Source organism: Dendrobates tinctorius, unplaced genomic scaffold (assembly GCF_039654945.1).
Source record: "Dendrobates tinctorius isolate UK_male_01 unplaced genomic scaffold, ASM3965494v1 ptg000060l, whole genome shotgun sequence".
Taxonomy (NCBI): Eukaryota; Metazoa; Chordata; class Amphibia; order Anura; family Dendrobatidae; genus Dendrobates; species Dendrobates tinctorius.
Window position 1 is genome coordinate 17,245,885 of NW_027361728.1, and position 19,438 is coordinate 17,265,322.

At 45.5% G+C, this 19,438-nt stretch overlaps 1 protein-coding gene across 1 annotated transcript in view; it reads left to right on the forward strand.

Moving 5' to 3' along the window:
• The first annotated feature begins 451 nt into the window (after positions 1-451).
• DCUN1D1 (defective in cullin neddylation 1 domain containing 1) overlaps positions 452-19,438 on the forward strand; it is a 44,346-nt gene continuing 25,359 nt past the window's right edge. Inside the window, exons 1-2 of the mRNA XM_073578761.1 lie at positions 452-674; positions 12,120-12,336. Of these exons, the coding sequence (XP_073434862.1) occupies positions 672-674; positions 12,120-12,336 (220 nt within the window). The 5' untranslated portion in view covers positions 452-671. The remainder of the gene's footprint in view (positions 675-12,119; positions 12,337-19,438) is intronic.

Here is a 19,438-nt window from a genome sequence, read left to right on the forward strand (position 1 = left end):
TAATAGGCCGCACAGTCTCACGCTCATCAAATCTGATCACGCCAGGCTATGGTCTGCGACAGATCGGCCTGCAATCGGATGCCATCTGAATGTGGTCTGATTTTCACGGACTGACCGCACGGAGAAGATGGAGAAACACTGACGGCCCGCGCACCGCACTCGGAACATGATCGTCCGTCTTTCGTCTGTGATGACGCCGCAGTCGTGGGTCACTCGGCGCTGCCATCCATCCGTGACTGTCGCCACCCATAGACTTCTATGGGTGATTATTGTTTCTCAAACTCTGCTCAAAGACGCAGTCCGCAGATAACCCGGCCATGTGAACAGCCCCCTACACCATACTGTGTGGAGACCCCAGATGTCTGCCCCCGGCCATGCGGGCACATAACGGCTGGCACCAGTGCTGTGGGCATTCTGTGGTACAGGCCGTCCCCACACCGTGTGACTGCGGGCACCGTGACTGGCACTGCCCTGTCCCCTCTCTCCGCCCCCTGTGTCGCATTGTCTCCCGCGGCCTCTCCGGCTGTGTCCCCGGCGCAGCGTCCTCCTGTGCCGGCCTCATCCCTCCGTACGTGCCGCAGGCCGCAGCATCATTGCGCATGAGCGGGATCGCAGAGAGCCCGTGAGAGCGGAGAGCACCACTCACACTCACCGGGAGGCCGAGCACCAACATGGTGAGTGAGAGCCCGGCCTGCACTGTGCGGCGGCACACGGCTGCCGGCCGGGGACTGACACTGCCGGCCAGGAGCGGTAACGGAGAGCGGGGCGGCCGGGCCTAGGCCATGGTCTTTGCTGACCTCGGGCTGCTGGGAGCCGGCGTATTGTCCAGCATGGCCTGGTGCCTGCCCCTCTGCTGTCACTTGTGTCTGAGCCTGGGAAAGCTGGGTGCCCCCTCACCTGCAGTCCTGGGCACTGTTACCAGGGAGAGGAGTGTGACTGTACTGCATGTAAGGCTATGTGGGAATGTGCGGCAGGTCCGTGTTCACACCGTGCAGATTCTGCCATCAGTATTTGTGGCGGGCACAGACTGTAATATGGCGAGTGTGGCCGATCAGACCCAATGACATACGACGGCGGTTTGTCTGACAGATCTGCGCTGTGTGAACAGGGGCTTACGGTGTGTTCACACTGATTATTGTCTTTGGAACAGAAAACTCTCCCAAATCCTTCTCAAAGCGCAAAATAAACCTGGCGCTAACTCAATATAAAACCTGAAAAGACACCTGAAGATGCCGCCAAGTTTTCTTGAGCATTTTTTCATACATACTGCTGTTTTTTTTTTTGTTATGCAATGGAGTGAGAAAAGCCCCCTGAGTACCCCAGTAATGAAGACTTCACGAAAACCAACACAAAAGCCGCTTCAGGGAGCAAACTCCCAAGTTTTCTGAGGCGTCTTGTACTTGAAAATGTTCTGGGTCATCAGGGTTCAAAACACAGTGTGAACGCCCCCCAAGAGCTCATATACCGCACGGATTGGTGCTCAGGTTTCACCCGGTGCACAACAGTGATGGCAATGATAATGCATGGCAACTTGTAGATCACTGAAAGCCCTAAAATGTGCACGCGTGCTGTGGAAAGAGACCCCCGACCCACATTTATTTCCCCCGCTCCAAAATCAGCAGCAACCGACCCCTTCTCTGTACGTGGTATAAGGTACCGTGGCACGGGTGGTCCGTCAGCCTGTTAGACCAGTGCATAGTGACGGCTGTGGCCACAAGACTACTGTGCTGCTACAATCACACGTAAGGCCTCATTCACACATCAGTGATTCTTCTCGTGTCCCAGGAAATATGGATCCGATTTTCATCCATGTTTGGTCCACGTCAGATTTTACTTTCATCAGTCGTTTTTTCGTATGCAATATAACTAGCTTTCCAGCGTCTCCTCCCGGACGACATCCGGACTGTACACTGACGCCGTCCCTTAGTTTTCATGCTTCTGTAGACTTGTGTAGAGAATTTTGATCCGAGACTGATTAAAACCTGGCATGTGTCTGTGATTTTTTTTTTTTTGCAGTGTCATAGTCCAAAAAGGAGCTGACATGTGAGCGGTGACCATAGATTATAATGGGGGCATCTCCATGAGAGGTCTTGGGCTGCTCTCACACGGTTTGTGTCCGATTTTGCGAAGGCTAAGAGATAAAAACCCAGATCGGGGAAACCCAGATCGTATACGGCCGGCCTCTGGGTGCGCTCTGGTTGATGAATGGCCAATCTGCACGAGTAGACTAGAATAAGACATGCACAGGGTTTTTCTCGGATAGGGCTCATAATCGGGGAAAAAACCAGATGTAGAAATGGGCTTGTGTTTTCCGTATTTAGAGCCAGAGTGTGCAGAGGTTTCACTGATGAAATAGGAAAGGGTTCTTTACAGTTCGAGCAGTCAGACTGGGGAATGCCCGCCCAGGTAGTAATGGCAGACACCAGAACAGCTTTATACAAGGGCTGGAGGATGATCTCCTCGATACACATAACATCGGGGGTTATAGATAATTGAATGACAGAATGTACAATTGGTGGAGAAAGGTTGTACTTGATGGACCTAGGTCTTTTTTCAACAAATATATCTGTGAGATGGATACACAAATGGTTATGTCACCTTGGGGCAATTACGTATATCTGTGTGTGTTTTAAAGCCTTTATATAACTGTAAACCTGTCAAAGTATTGAATATCGTAACCTGCCCAATACTGGGTTCATTTCATTGTGTCCAAGAGCGGACATCCAAATCTAGCCGGCTCCTGCACAGACACAGCTGGACTCCCCATTGAGAAGGCAGAGATGGTTTATTAAAGCCCCTTTCTCACATAGCGAGATCGCTGAAGTGTCACCGATTTTGTGACACAACAGTGATCTCAACAGCGATCTCGCTTTGTGTGACACGCAGCGGCAACCGGCCCCCCCGCTGGATATCGCTGATCGTGCGTGAAAGGCCTGGGCCATTCTTTCATCGTTGGCATCCCGCTGGCCAGCGTGCATCGCTGTGTTTGAGCAATCTCTTTAGCGACACAGAACTCAGGACGCAGGCTGGAATCATTTGGAAACGCTGCTGTGTGACAAGGTCCCAACGACCGCCGAGGATCACTGGACGGTTGCTGCGTCGCGGAAGAGATCTGCCTGTGTGACAGCTCACTAGCGACCATGTAGCACGGCACCAGCGATCCTGACCGGGTCGTATCGTGGTCGGGATTGCTGGTGCATCGTCTAGTGTGACAGGACCCTAACACATCTGCCTTCCTGATCGCTGCATACACATCGCTGTAGGGGCGTTATATACCGTATACAGTATAGGAAGTGCTGTTAGTGCTTTTTTCCTCCTCTTCTGATCCCAGTGATTATGTAATTACAGGCTGCAAGGAGCTTAAAATTTAAAATGTGTTTAGTGGCCTTTTGGTGGGCGCATTTTTTTTTTTTTAATATTGAAAAAGAAACATTTACCGTACTTTCTTTTTTTTCCCCCAGTACCTCTTAAAATATCAGCAAAAAGACAAAAACCTAAAAATGAAACCCCACGTATCACTAAAGAAAATGCAAAAATTATTTGAATGTAACAAATTTTAGAGCACTGAAAAATCAGAAAATGTCCCAGGTCAGAAATGGAGAATGGCCTGGTGTAGAACTGGTTAATTTTGTTATGAACTGGGCAACTAACAATGGTGCATTTAGACATGCGTAGTATTCCTCGTTCCCAATTATCCATCCAGGAAAACGTGTCATCGATCACCCGATGAGCGAGCAAAACACTTGTTCGTTGGATGATGGATTGTTTATGTCGGCAAAAAAAATCACTGTCCTCGGCAGCGCATCGTCTCATGTAAACAGGACATGTGCTGGTGATAGCGAGACATTGTATGCGAACACTACAGTCGTAATTAGCGATCCTTCTGTTCCTATTGCTCGTTAGTCTGTGTGAACAAGCCGCTAAGCGATCGCCAAACAACTTGTATATAGTCAATTGGTGGTAAGGCCTGGAATTGGGCCTGTGTAAACACATCATATATGTATACCCGAAAGGGTGGGCATACATGGACTCGCCAACCATCTGTGTATGTTGGAGTGCATACTCTCCCCAATAGCAGATGCTGGGGGAGAGAAGTGCTGGGCATGTTGGATTTCAGCATGTCTGATCATTTTGTTCTCGCAGAGGCATCTTAGGAGTGGTTTATTTCCCTCTTCTGACTGAGAGAAAATTCCCACTCAACTAACATTAATTTATAATCCTTTTTCATCTCTTGGTCTGCTGAATGTAGTCGAGGAGTAGCAGCTTTCCCATTTCTATACTATCACACTGCCCCCTGCTCTAGGATGTGGGTAACGTCTATGAGGGGGACGTGGAGAATTGTAGTGAAGTGAGATGTCATCAGGCGCATTACCCTCCTGTATGTGCAATTATTGTATTCAGGTATCCTGGAATGTACAACGATTAAATAGTTTCCTGTCCTAGTTCATGAATGTCAGGACCAGTCTGGCAGGTTTGGATTGTGCAGGCATTGGTGATCACCTGTGTGTGTACTGTAATGCCGGGCATCACCTGTGTGTGTGTGTGTGTACTGTAATGCGGAGCATCACCTATGTGTGTGTACTGTAATGCGGAGCATCACCTATGTGTGTGTACTGTAATGCGGAGCATCACCTATGTGTGTGTACTGTAATGCGGAGCATCACCTGTGTGTGCACTGTAACGGCGGGCATCGCCCGTGTGTGTGTGCACTGTAACGGCGGGCATCGCCCGTGTGTGTGTGCACTGTAACGGCGGGCATCGCCCGTGTGTGTGTGCACTGTAACGGCGGGCATCGCCCGTGTGTGTGTGCACTGTAACGGCGGGCATCGCCCGTGCGTGTGTGTACTGTAACGGCGGGCATCGCTCGTGTGTGTGTACTGTAACGGCGGGCATCGCCCGTGTGTGTGTACTGTAACGCCGGGCATCGCCCGTGTGTGTGTGTGTGTACTGTAACGCCGGGCATCGCCCGTGTGTGTGTGTACTGTAACGCCGGGCATCGCCCGTGTGTGTGTGTGTGTACTGTAACGCCGGGCATCGCCCGTGTGTGTGTACTGTAACGCCGGGCATCGCCCGTGTGTGTGTGTGTGTACTGTAACGCCGGGCATCGGTGATCATCTGTGTGGACTGTTCAAATTATAACTGTCATTCCAGGTAACTTTTCAGAATAAGCTGTCATTTCTGTAGAATAGGAATAGCCCTATAATCCTTCATTTATCACCACATTTTCCCTCTGCAGCCTCCATCTCTAATTTTCACTTACCTGTGAGCTGCTGGGTAAAGATTAGTTGCTCTTTCTTTTACCCATACACAGTACATAGCAATAGCCGAAGCCCTGATCTTCTGACTCTATGTAGCACATGTTCAGAAAAAACAGCAGCATAGAAGACCTCATATAGCAGTACTGAACAATGCAGATGTGAATCCAGCTCTGGTGTGAGATTAACACTTACTATAAAGTGTCTGTGTCGCTCTCTGCTCCCACTCCACTCTCCGCAGACTCCAGTGGGCAGCTGTAGTCTAATCCCTCAGTGAGTTGGCAGTCTGTCTTGCTTTGAGCTATTTCTCAGATAAATGATGGAGGCAGAGGTGACCTATAAGTGAAGAATAAGAAGCATGTTTTACCAAGATATTTTCCAAGTTTGTTACATTTGCTTGTTCTATTGATTCATGCAGAGTTTGATGAGCTGTCAGTGACCTGATTAATGATGGCTTATTGCGGCCGTGGTAAGCCTGGGTGGGCAGCGTATGTCTCCGGTCAGACCGTATTTTCCAGATCATTATACGTCTCTGCGCACTTTTCTGGGCGGCTGCAGCGACATACAAGAAGGTACTGACCAGTGTGACATGTAAGGCCGGGGGTCAGGTAGAGGGCTTCTCTCAGGAACTGACACTTGGAGCACATTTATAAAACCACAGCACATCCTGTCTTTCTGCGGATATTTGCAGATCTCACCCACTGCAGAGGAGAGGGGTTAAGTGCGTGGCACATGTACCTACTGGGTGATTAATGAATTAATTTGCCATTTCACTTGCCCACAACATTGATTTTGGTCAAACTTGAAATTTCAATTTAACCCTTCCCCAGTGGTAGGGCTGATACTGGAAAAGAGATGGCTGTGGCCCCGCAGTGTCGGGGATGGATGTGAGGCCATGCAGCTGAGCTGTACTTGTCCTGCAGTCATGTCCGCTGTGCTCGTTTGCTGTCATATTTTCTGGTTTGGTCCTGTATGGCGCTTTACAGCGTGAGGACCCTGATGAACCTGGCGGCTCAGCCACACGGGCCCTGGTCTCATCTGATGGAACATGATAGGCATGCTTCATTATGGGTTATAGGTGAAGCAGAAAACTTCCTGTATGTCTGCAAGAGAAGGACACGTAGCCAGCCCGGCTTATAACCATCACTCATGTATGACAGCTCATAATTAAATACAGAACTTGTAAGTGCTGGACCTTAATGTTAAGCAAGATCCATCATTGTTTATTACACTGCTGTTAGATCACCCCAAAATAGTCAGGTATAACACAGCTTGCATCATTATATAGGGCAGAGCCCCACAGTCGTGTACAGTATGACGGGGTATCGCCCCGCAATCGTGTACGGTATGACACTGTATCGCCCCACAGTCGCATATGGTATGACGCGGTATAGCACGGCCCCGCAGTCGGATCATTCCATGGTAACTTACGTTACAACACAGTAACTTACGTTACAGTAAGTTTACTTCTCATATGAAGTAATGTTATTGTAACGTAAGTTACCATCAGCTTTGTAACGTAAGTTACTACATTGTGTTGTAACGTGAGTTACTAAGTAATAACACTGTATTTTGCATTTAATTTGTATTCTTGAAAAATCAAACTGTGTTGAAATCTATTGATAATAGTTTAATGCACAATATTCACATTCACTCGTTTTTGTGCCTGCCTTCAAAGAACAGTCTGTAGCCATTATTAACTCAGTTTTTGGCTTGTGAATGTAACATAAGTTACCATGGAATGACCCAGTCATGTACAGTATGAGGCGGTATTGCCCCGCAGTCACGTACGGTATGACACGGTATCGCACCGTTCCGCAGTCGCATACGGTATGACGCAGTATCGCACTGCCCCGCAGTCGCATATGGTGTGACGCGGTATTGCACCACCCCAAAGTCGCATACGGTGTGACGCGGTATCGCACCACCCCGCAGTTGCGTACGGTGTAACGCGGAATCGCGCCGCCCCGCAGTCACGTACGGTATGACGCGGTATCGCGCCGCCCCGCAGTCTCGTACGGTATGACGCGGTATCGCACCGCCCCACAGTTGCGTACAGTATGACGCAGTATCGCACCACCCCGCAGTCGCATACGGTATGACATGGTATTGCACCACCCCGCAGTCGCATACGGTATGACATGGTATTGCACCGCCCCGCAGTTGCATACGGTATGACGCTGTATCACACCGCTCCGCAGTCGCATTCGGTATGACGCGGTATCGTACCGCCCCGCAGTCGCATACGGTATGACGCGGTGTCGCACCGCCCCGCAGACACGTGTGGTATGATGCAGTATCGCACCACCCCACAGTCGCGTACGGTGTGACGTGGTATCGCGCCTCCCCGCAGTCGTGTAGAATGCCCCTTACAGTACATATCACATTGTTGTGGGGCTGTGCGATATCTTGGCCGTGTTATGCTACATTATGATTGTTTGGCTCTGCGCTATATAATGATGTAAGTTGTGTTGTACATTACTATTTTGGGTTGATATATTACTGTTGTAAGTAATAATATCATTCATACACCGTTCAGCCCCACAAGCATCGTGTATAAAAGCCCCACAACCAGGGCTGTGGAGTCGGAGCTCATTTTGGTGGAGTCGGTATAAAATGGACCGACTCCTAAAATATATAATAAATTGGGTACAGTAATTCAATGCAGAATGCTGAATATTTTTTCACAGGAATTTGGGAAAGTTATGAAATGTCCTATAAATGACTGTTCTATTCCTGATCTAAGGCGACATTCACACACAGCGTTTTTCCTGCATTTTTTGAGGATATGTTTTTCAGCTGCAAAAGCAGATCAGCTTTTTAAAAAACCGCATCACCTGAAAGGTTTTTGAGCTCATAGATAATGTTTTCAATAGCAAAAGCAGATTAGAAATCTGCTCTATCCATCCATATCTGTCTATCCATATATTATCTGTACCAAAAAGAATGAAAGCCGGATAGCACACAGACTAACACTTTTTTTTTTTTTTTTCTTATTTAAGCACCAGTCAGGTACACCTCATAGCTGCCCAAAAGGACGCCCAGGACAGGCATTGCTCGTCCTTAGGAACACATCAACATCAATTGATAGTTGGAATAAATAGACTGCATTCATCACCACATCTTCTTATGGTGCAGGCTTTATTTTCAAGTGTAGGGGTGTGCAGTATGAGGTTCTGCAGCAGCTGAGGTATGCAGTATGAGGTTCTGCGGAACAGTATGCAGTATGGTGTGAATGTAGCCTGAGGATCTAGTCTTAGCTGAGATAATTCATAGTGTGTGTATATATATATATATATATATATATATATATATATATATATATATATATATATACACACACACACAGTACAGACCAAAAGTTTGGAAGCACCTTCTCATTCAAAGAGTTTTCTTTATTTTTATGACTATGAAAATTGTGGATTCACTCTGAAGGCATCAAAACTATGAATTAACACATGTGGAATTATATAATTAACAAAGAAGTGTGAAACAACTGAAAATATGTCTCGTTTTCTAGGTTCTTCAAAGTAGCCACCTTTTGCTTTGATTACTGCTTTGCACACTCTTGGCATTCTCTTGATGAGCTTCAAGAGGTAGTCACCGGAAATGGTTTTCACTTCACAGGTGTACCCTGTCAGGTTTAATAAGTGGGATTTCTTGCCTTATAAATGGGGTTGGGACCATTAGTTGTGTTTGTTGTGCAAAAGTCTGGTGGATACACAGCTGATAGTCCTACTGAATAGACTGTTAGAATTTGTATTCTGGCAAGAAAAAAGCAGCTAAGTAAAGAAAAATGAGTGGCCATCATTACTTTAAGAAATGAAGGTCAGTCACTCCGAAAAATTGGGAAAACTTTGAAAGTGTCCCCAAGTGCAGTGGCAAAAACCATCAAGCGCTACAAAGAAACTGGCTCACATGAGGACCGCCCCAGGAAAGGAAGACCAAGAGTCACCTCTGCTGCGGAGGATAAGTTCATCCGAGTCACCAGCCTCAGAAATGGCAGGTTAACGGCAGGTTAACAGCAGCTCAGAATAGAGACCAGCTCAATGCCACACAGAGTTCTAGCAGCAGACACATCTCTACAACAACTGTTAAGAGGAGACTTTGTGCAGCAGGTCTTCATGGTAAAATAGCTGCTAGGAAACCACTGCTAAGGACAGGCAACAAGCAGAAGAGACTTGTTTGGGCTAAAGAACACAAGGAATGGACATTAGACCAGTGGACATCTGTGCTTTGGTCTGATGAGTCCAAATTTGAGATCTTTGGTTCCAATCACTGTGTCTTTGTGCGATGCAGAAAGGGTGAACGGATGTACTCTATATGCCTGGTTCCCACCGTGAAGCATGGAGGAGGAGGTGTGATGGTGTGGGGGTGCTTTGCTGGTGACACTGTTGGGGATTTATGCAAAATTGAAGGCATAATGAACCAGCATGGCTATCACAGCATCTTGCAGTGGCATGCTATTCCATCCGGTTAGTGTTTAGTTGGACCATCATTTATTTTTCAACAGGACAATGACCCCAAACACACCTCCAGGCTGTGTAAGGGCTATTTGACCAAGAAGGAGAGTGATGGGGTGCTACGCCAGATGACCTGGCCTCCACAGTCACCAGACCTGAACACAATCGAGATGGTTTGGGGTGAGCTGGACCGCAGAGTGAAGGCAAAAGGGCCAACAAGTGCTAAGTATCTCTGGGAACTCCTTCAAGACTGTTGGAAGACAATTTCTGGTGACTACCTCTTGAAGCTCATCAAGAGAATGCCAAGAGTGTGCAAAGCAGTAATCAAAGCAGAAGGTGGCTACTGTGAAGAACCTAGAATATAAGACATATTTTCATTTGTTTCACACTTTTTTGTTAATTATATAATTCCACATGTGTTAATTCATAGTTTTGATGCCTTCAGAGTGAATCTACAATTTTATTAGTCATGAAAATAAAGAAAACTCTTTGAATGAGGTGTGTCCAAACTTTTGGTCTGTACTGTAAATATCTTGATTATTGTATCATAGAAATGATTGCATGTCTGATGTTCACATTGTACTACAATACATTTTTCACTTAAATATAAGCAATATATGTGGGAGTCGGAGTCGTGGAGTCGGTGTAAGGGAAATTGAGGAGTCGAAGTCTCAGGTTTGGCTTACCAACTCCACAGCCCTGCCCACAACAACTGTGCATCATACAAGATATTTTGTCTGTGTGTATATATATATATATATGTGTAATATATATGTGTGTGTCTGTTGATGGTGGTTATAGGGCCTCATTCTTTTACATAACTAAGAGTTGTCCAAGAATAAAAAAAAGCAGAGAGCAAGGATGTTGTAAAATCACTGCTAGCTGACCTGCTGCATTGGTGGTCTCCGCTGGTATTTCACTAGCCTTGCACCATTGTGCTGGTAACATCTGGACACTGCAGATGTACGCAGCGTCCAACCCACAGCGTTTACTGACTGTGGGAACATACCCTTACAAATCTAAGAATAAGTATATATTAAAGAATTGCATCCAAACATTATGAGAATGTAACGTGCAAATTTACTTGCGGTGCGGATTTTTCAAAAACCACATATAATACGTGTGGATTTAGCTGTGGAAACATAGCAGATGAGTGGCGCATACCAGCGGCAATCAGGAATTGTATGCATCTACCTAATGGGTATGTTCTGACTTAGAAATAGTTTCTCCAGGATGAAATTTGAAGCAAAAACCTGTTGTAGTTCCACAAGATAATTGGCATGACCTGTTTATCATATTTTTCGGACTATAAGACACACCGAACCATAAGACGCACCTAGGTTTTAGAGGAAGAAATTAGGGGAAAAAAAATTGAATGAAAAAATGTGGTCAATTCTGTACTTAATATCCCTATCCTGGTATATATGGTCCCCTCACCCCCATCCTGATAACACATGGCTCCCTCATCCCTACCCTGGTGTGCATGGCCCCCCTCATCCCTACCCTGGTGTGCATGGCCCCCCTCATCCCTACCCTGGTGTGCATGGCCCCCCTCATCCCTACCCTGGTATGCATGGTCCCCCTCATCCCTACCCTGGTATGCATGGCCCCATCAGAAAATATTTAAAAACAAAAACATTACACTTACCTTCCCGGCGCTCCCTCGCAACTTCCTGCTCCAGTGCCTGCAGCTGCTTTATGCTTCTAAGCAGTGCGTGACAGGGACGTCATGCACTGCTTGCAAGCCGAATGGCAGCTGCCGGAGTACTCAATGGCTCTGCATGCCGGGACTCTGTGCGTGCACAGCAGTGAGCATTCATTGGTTTCTAGCGAGCACAGTGTCAGCTGGAGCCTTCCTGCAACTGCTGGCGGTCAAATGTGCTGATATTTAAGAGAAATGAATATTCATATAATGGGGTGAATATTCATTTCTCAAGTATTGGCACACATAACCGCCGGCAGTGATTTACGGAGGAAAAAAGGGTGTCTTACAGTCCGAAAAACTCCTTCCTGGAAGGTATAAAACTAGGGCCAGGAAACTTAAAAAAAAAAAAATAATAAAAGGAATGGAAAAAAAATGCTGGAGTGTTTTAATGGTGTTCTTCAAAATTTCAGCTCATTCCGCAAAAAACAAGATCTAATACAGCTATGGCTCTCGGAGAGAGAGAGAGAGAAAGCAAAAATTAGCTGTGTCTGGAAGGGGGCTTCAAAATGTTTGCATGTTGGTAATACCAATGCATGTAGATGGAGCTTTGGAAACCACACTCCTGTGTCCCGCTGTTATTTGTAGAGTTCTCGTCTTTCCATGACCTCCTCTTTTGGGCTAAGACATAACTACATTTATTCTTCGTTCTCTGATCACAGTTGGATATTTATTTCCCAATTTTTTTGTTGTCCACAGAACAAGTTGAAATCCTCGCAGAAAGATAAAGTTCGTCAGTTTATGATCTTCACACAATCTAGTGAAAAGACCGCAGTGAGTTGCCTGTCACAGAATGACTGGAAGTTAGATGTTGCCACAGACAACTTTTTTCAGAACCCCGAACTTTATATCCGAGAAAGTGTAAAAGGAGCGTTGGACAGAAAAAAGTTAGAGCAGCTGTATAACAGATACAAGGGTAAGTGCGTGCAGGCCTGCTCGGCACATCCTCACATTATCTCCTCTAGTGCTTTTAGTAGCCTCTTGAAGTGCTTCTCCATAAATTGCATAAAATAATGAAAGGCGCTACTTCCCTGCTAAATCCGCCACCTGCTGCTGCTTTGGTGTTTTTATACAATTCCACCATTTTGCATTCTCTTTTTAAATGTTATTTATTTTTTGTTTTGTGGTGCCACAATGTGGGACCATATGTGTTGGTTCTAATTTCTGTAAGTCTTTTAGGGTACGTGCACACGCTGCGGAATCCGCTGCGGATTAATCCACACGGATTTTGCAAAAACCGCAGATAATCCGCAGGTCCAAAGACCTGCGGATTATCTGCGGTTTTGCCTGCGGTTTGGTCCTGCGGATTCACTATCTCCACAATGGTGGAGATAGGAACCCGCAGCGGTTTCCGCAGAAAGAATTGACATGCAATTCTTTCTGCGGATTCAAAACCGCAGCAAATCCGCGCGGTTTTTTCCGCAGCGTCGGCACAGCGTTTTTTTTTTACCATTCAAATGAATGGTACTGTACACCGCAGCTAAAACTGCTGCGTGCCCGCAGCGGCCAAAACCGCTGCGGAAACGCAGCGGAATCCGCAGCGTGTGCACACAGCCTTATAGTATTCATTGTGAGTAAATAGAGACAATCAGATCCTGCCATGAACTGGATGAAGTACATGCATCAGATCTGGGGCTATCTTTACGCTACAGTTATGTATTTTTCAGACTATAAGGCGCACTTTTTTCCACCAAAACTGTGGAGGAATATGGGGGGTACATCTTATAGTCCGGCTATACCATCTCTGGCTGAGGTGGGGGAGCAGTGGGTCACAAGAGGCTGGAGCTAGTGGGTGCGGCTAACTCCTGTGCCCGCTAGTAAAGAGAAATGAATGTTCATTCCACGTCCGTGGGCATGGAGGACACTGAATATTAATTTCTCTTTAACCCCTTACCTACAATGGACGTAATATTCCGTCCATGTGTTCATGGACCTAATTACCATGGACGGAATATTACGTCCCAGCGATCAGCGGCGCCCACGTGCTGAGCGCCGCTGATCGCAGCCGGGTGTCAGCTGACACCCGGCACAATGTGTCAGGGGCGGTCATGGACCGCCCCCGACACGTTAACCCCTTGTACACCGCGATCAAACGCGATCGCGGTGTACCGGGGGTTAAAGGGAAGCATCGGCAGGGAGGGGGCTCCCTCCTTGCTTCCCTGAGCCCCCCACGGCAGCGCAATGTGCAGCGCTGCTGCAGGCGGTCTCTTTCCCTACAGGCCTCCGGATCCAAGATGGCGACGGGGGCCTGTAGGGAGCTGACTTCCTCACTGCCTGCAAAGCGCAGGCATGAGGAAGTCTGCAGAACTGCCTGTGACAGATTGCTGATCTGTCACAGTGATCTGTGATGTGACAGATCAGCGATCTGTCACAGGACAGTGATGTCCCACCTGGGAAAAGGTAATAAAGTAAAAAAAAAAAAAAAAGTGTTAAAAATAATTTTTAAAAAATCGCTAAATAAATTAGTAAAAAAAAAAAAAAATATTCCCCAATAAAACCATTTTTTAAAAATAAAATAAAAAAAAACAATAAAAGTACACATATTTGGTATCGCCGCGTCCGTAGCGACCCGCCCTATAAAACTGTCCCATTAGTTAACCCCTTTAGCGAACCCCTTAAAAAATAAAAAACGAAGCAAAAAATAATGATTTATTATCATACTACCGAACAAAAAGTGCAATAACACGTGATCAAAAAGACGCATATAAATATCCAGGGTACCGCTGAAAACGTCATCTTGTCCCGCAAAAAACGAGCCGCCAAAAAAAAAAAAAAAAAAGTTATAGCTCGCAGAATAAAGCGATACAAAAATAATTATTTTTTATATAAAATTGTTTTCATTGCAAAAAACCGACAAAACATAAAAAAACGACCTAAATGAGGTATCGCTGTAACCGTACTGACCCAAAGAATAAAACCGCTTTATCAATTTTACCGCACGCGGAACGGTGTAAACGCACCACCCAAAAGAAATTCATGAAACGCTGGTTTTTGTTCATTCTGCGTCCCAAAAATCAGAATAAAAAGCGATCAAAAAATGTCACGTGCCCGAAAATGATACCAATAAAAACGTCAACTCGTCCCGCAAAAAATAAGACCTCACATGACTCGGTGGGTCAAAATACGGAAAAATTATAGCTCACAATATGTGGTGATGCAAAAACTATTTTTACAATAAAAAGCGTCTTTTAGCGTCTGACAGCCGCCAAACATAAAAACCGCCATAAATAGTAAATCAAACCCCCCCGTTATCACCCCCTTAGTTAGGGAAAAATAATAAAACTAAAAGAAAATGTATGTATTTCCATTTTCCCGTTAGGGCTAGGGTTAGGGCTAGGGTTAGGGCTAGGGCTCAGATTAGGGTTAGGGGTGTGTTGGGGGTTAGGGTTGGAGTTATAATTGGGGGGTTTCCACTGTTTGGGCACATCAGGTGCTCTCCAAAGGCAACATGGCGTCTGATCTCAATTCCAGCCAGTTCTGCGTTGAAAAAGTCAAATGGTGCTCCTTCCCTTCCAAGCTCTGCCATGCGCCCAAACAGTGGTTTACCTCCACATATGGGGTTTCAGCCTACTCAGGACAAATTTCAAAACAACTTTTGGGGTCCAATTTCTCCTGTTACCCTTAGGAAACTAAAAAATTGGGGGCAAAAATATCATTTTTGCGGAAAAAAATGATTTTTTTATTTTCATGCCCAGGCGTTATAAACTTCTGTGAAGCACTTGGGGGTTCAAAGTGCTCACCACACATCTAGATAAGTTCCGTGAGGGGTCTAGTTTCCAAAATGGGGTCACTTGTGGGGAGTTTCAATAGTTTAGGTACATCAGGGGCTCTCCAAACGCACATGACACCCGCAGACCAATCCATCAAAGTCTGCATTCCAAAACGTCACTACTTCCCTTCCGAGCCCCGACGTGTGCCCATACAGTAGTTTTCTCCCACATATGGGGTGTCAGCGTACTCAGGACAAATTGGACAACAACTTTTGGGGTCCAATTTCTCCTGTTACCCTTGGGAAAATAAAAAAAATGGGGACTAAAAGATGATGTTTGTGGAAAAAATACGATTTTTTTTATTTTCACGCCCGGGCGTTATAAACTTCTGTGAAGCCCTTGGGGGTTCAAAGTTCTCACCACACATCTAGATAAGTTCCTTGGGGGGTCTAGATTCCAAAATGGTGTCATTTGTGGGGGGTTTCCACTGTTTTGGTACATCAGGGGTTTTCCAATCGCGACATGGTGTCCGATCTCAATTCTAGCCAAAAACGTCAAATGGCGCTGCTTCCCTTCCGAGCTCTGCTATGCGCCCAAATAGTCATTTACACCCACATATGGGGTATCAGCGTACTCAGGACAAATTGCACAATAACTTTTAGCGTCCTGTTACCCTTGGAAAAATAAAAATTGGGGGTGAAAAGATCATTTTTGTGGAAAAAATATGATTTTTTAATTGTACCGCTGTACGTTATAAACTTCTGTGAAGCCCTTGTGGGTTCAAAGTTCTCACCACATATCTAGATAAGTTCCTTGGGGGGTCTAGTTTCCCAAATGGGGTCACTTGGGGGGGGTTTCCACTGTTTAGGTACATCAGGGGCTCTCCAAACACGACATGGCGTCCGATCTGAATTCCAGCCAATTTTGCATTGAAAAAGTCAAACGGCGCTCCTTCCCTACTGAGGTCTGCCATGCGCCGAAACAGTGGTTCCCCCCACATATCAGGTATCAGCGTACTCAGGACAAATTGCACAATAACTTTTGCAGTCCAATTTCTCCTGTTACCCTTGGTAAAATAAAGAAAATTGAACCTGAAGTATTTTTTTTGTGAAAAAAAGTTAAATGTTCATTTTTTTTTTTAAATATTCAAAAAATTCCTGTGACGCACCTAAAGGGTTAATAAACTTCTTGAATGTGGTTTTGAGCACCTTGAGGGGTGCAGTCTTTAGAATGGTGTCACTTTTGGGTATTTTCTATCATATAGACCCCTCAAAGTGGCTTCAAATGTGATGTGGTCCCTAAAAATAAAATGGTGTTGCAAAAATGAGAAATTGCTGGTCAATTTTTAACCCTTATAACTTCCTAACAAAAAAAAAATTTTGGTTCCAAAATTGTGCTGATGTAAAGTAAACATGTGGGAAATGTTATTTATTAAGTTTTTTGTGTGCCGTATCGCTGTGATTTAAGGGCATAAAAATTCAAAGTTGGAAAATTGCGAAATTTTCAAAATTTTCGCCAAATTTCCGTTTTTTTCACAAATAAACGCAAGTTATTTGAATGCAATTTTACCACTAACATGAAGTACAATATGTCATGAGAAAACAGAATCACCGGGATCCATGGAAGCGTTTCAGAGTTATGACCTCATAAAGGGACAGTGGTCAGAATTGTAAAAATTGGCCCGGGAGTTAACGTTCAAACCACCCTTGGTAGTGAAGGGGTTAATAGCATCTTGGTATGATTTCCCTTCAACCCCTGTCTTGGTATGCATGACCCCATCCTTATGATTGGACCCCACCCACATCTTGGTATGCATGGCCCCATCACAAAACATAAAAAAAAATAAAAAAAAAATCATTACACTTACCTTTCTGTTGCTCCCTCGCAGCGTCCTGCTCCCTTGCCAGCAGCTGCTTTATACTTGTAAGCAGCGCATGGCTGGGACGTCAAAGGGCAGCTGCCGGAATACTCGGTGTGCTGCACGCCGGGACTGTGTGTGCAGAGAGCAGTGAGTATTCATTGCACTTCAGTAGTGCGCAGTGTCAGCTGGAGCCTTCCTGCTGCTACCGGCGGTCACGTGCTCTGCTACTTAAGAGAAATGAATATTTGTGGACATGAAGAGGGGTGAATATTCATTTCATTTAAGCAGCGGCACACATGACTGCCGGCAGCTGCAGAAAGACACTGGCTGGCACTGTGCGCGCTACTGAAGAGGAATGAATACTCACTGCGCACACAGTCCAGGCGTGCAAAGCACTGAGTACTTCGGCAGCTGCGATTTGGCTTGCAAGCAGTGCATGACGTCCCTTCCAAGTGCTGCTTACAAGCAATAAAGCATAGTAACATAGTTAGCAAGGCTGAAAAAAGACATTTGTCCATCCAGTTCAGCCTATATTCTGTCAGAATAAATCCCCAGATCTACGTCCTTCTAAATAACTGTAAGATACAATATTGTTATGCTCCAGGAAGACATCCAGGCTTCTCTTGAACCCCTTGACTGAGTTCGCCATCACCACCTCCTCAGGCAGGGAATTCCAGATTCTCACTGCCCTAACAGTAAAGAATCTTCTATGTTGGTGGAAAAAACCTTCTCTCCTCCAGATGCAGAGAATTCCCCCTTGTGACTGTCACCTTCCTTGGTATAAACAGATCCTCGGAGAGAGATATTTGTATTGTCCCCTTATATACTTAGACATGGTTATTAGATCGCCCCTCGGTCTTCATTTTTCTAGACTAAATAATCCTAATTTTGCTAATCTCTCTGGGTATTGTAGTTCCCCCATCCCTTTTATAATTTTGTTGCCCTCCTTTGTACTCGCTCTAGTTCCATTATATCCTTCCTGAGCACCGGTGCCCAAAGCTGTACACAGTACTCCATGTACGATCTAACCAGGGATTTAAACAGAGGCAGTATAATGCTCTCATCATGTGTATCCAGACCTCTCTTAATGCACCCCATGATCCTGTTTGCCTTGGCAACTGCTGCCTGGCACTGGCTGCTCCAGGTAAGTTTATCATTAACTAGGATCCCCAAGTCCTTCTCCATGTCAGATTTACCCAGTGGTTTACCGTTCAGTGTGTAATGGTGATATTGATTCATTCTTCCCATGTGTATAACCTTACATTTATCATTGTTAACCTGCATCTGCCACCTTTCGGCCCAAGTTTCCAACTTATCCAGATCTACAGTTGTGGCCAAAAGTATTGACACCCCTGCAATTCTGTCAGATAATACTCAGTTTTTTCCTGAAAATGATTGCAAACACAAATTCTTTGGTATTATCTTCATTTAATTTGTCTTAAATGAAAAAAACACAAAAAGAATTGTCGTAAAGCCAAATTGGATATAATTCCACACCAAACATAAAAAAGAGGGTGGACAAAAGTATTGGTACTGTTCGAAAAATCATATGATGCTTCTCTAATTTGTGTAATTAATTGCACCTGTAACTTACCTGTGGCACCTAACAGGTGTTGGCAATAACTAAATCACACTTGCAGCCAGTTGACATGGATTAAAGTTGACTCAACCTGTGTCCTGTGTCCTTGTTTGTACCACATTGAGCATGGAGAAAAGAAAGAAGACCAAAGAACTGTCTGAGGACTTGAGAAACCAAATTGTGAGGAAGCATGAGCAATCTCAAGGCTACAAGTCCATCTCCAAAGACCTGAATGTTCCTGTGTCTACCGTGCGCAGTGTCATCAAGACGTTTAAAGCCCATGGCACTGTGGCTAACCTCCCTAGATGTGGACGGAAAAGAAAAATTGACAAGAGATTTCAAACCAAGATTGTGCGGATGTTGGATAAAGAACCTCGACTAACATCCAAACAAGTTCAAGCTGCCCTGCAGTCCGAGGGTACAACAGTGTCAACCCGTACTATCCGTCGGCGTCTGAATGAAAAGGGACTGTATGGTAGGAGACCCAGGAAGACCCCACTTCTTACCCCGAGACATAAAAAAGCCAGGCTGTAGTTTGCCAAAACTTACCTGAAAAAGCCTAAAACGTTTTGGAAGAATGTTCTCTGGTCAGATGAGCCAAAAGTAGAGCTTTTTGGGCAAAGGCATCAACATAGAGTTTACAGGAGAAAAAAAGAGGCATTCAAAGAAAAGAACACGGTCCCTACAGTCAAACATGGCGGAGGTTCCCTGATGTTTTGGGGTTGCTTTGCTGCCTCTGGCACTGGACTGCTTGACCGTGTGCATGGCATTATGAAGTCAGAAGACTACCAACAAATTTTGCAGCATAATGTAGAGCCCAGTGTGAGAAAGCTGGCTCTCCCTCAGAGATCATAGGTCTTCCAGCAGG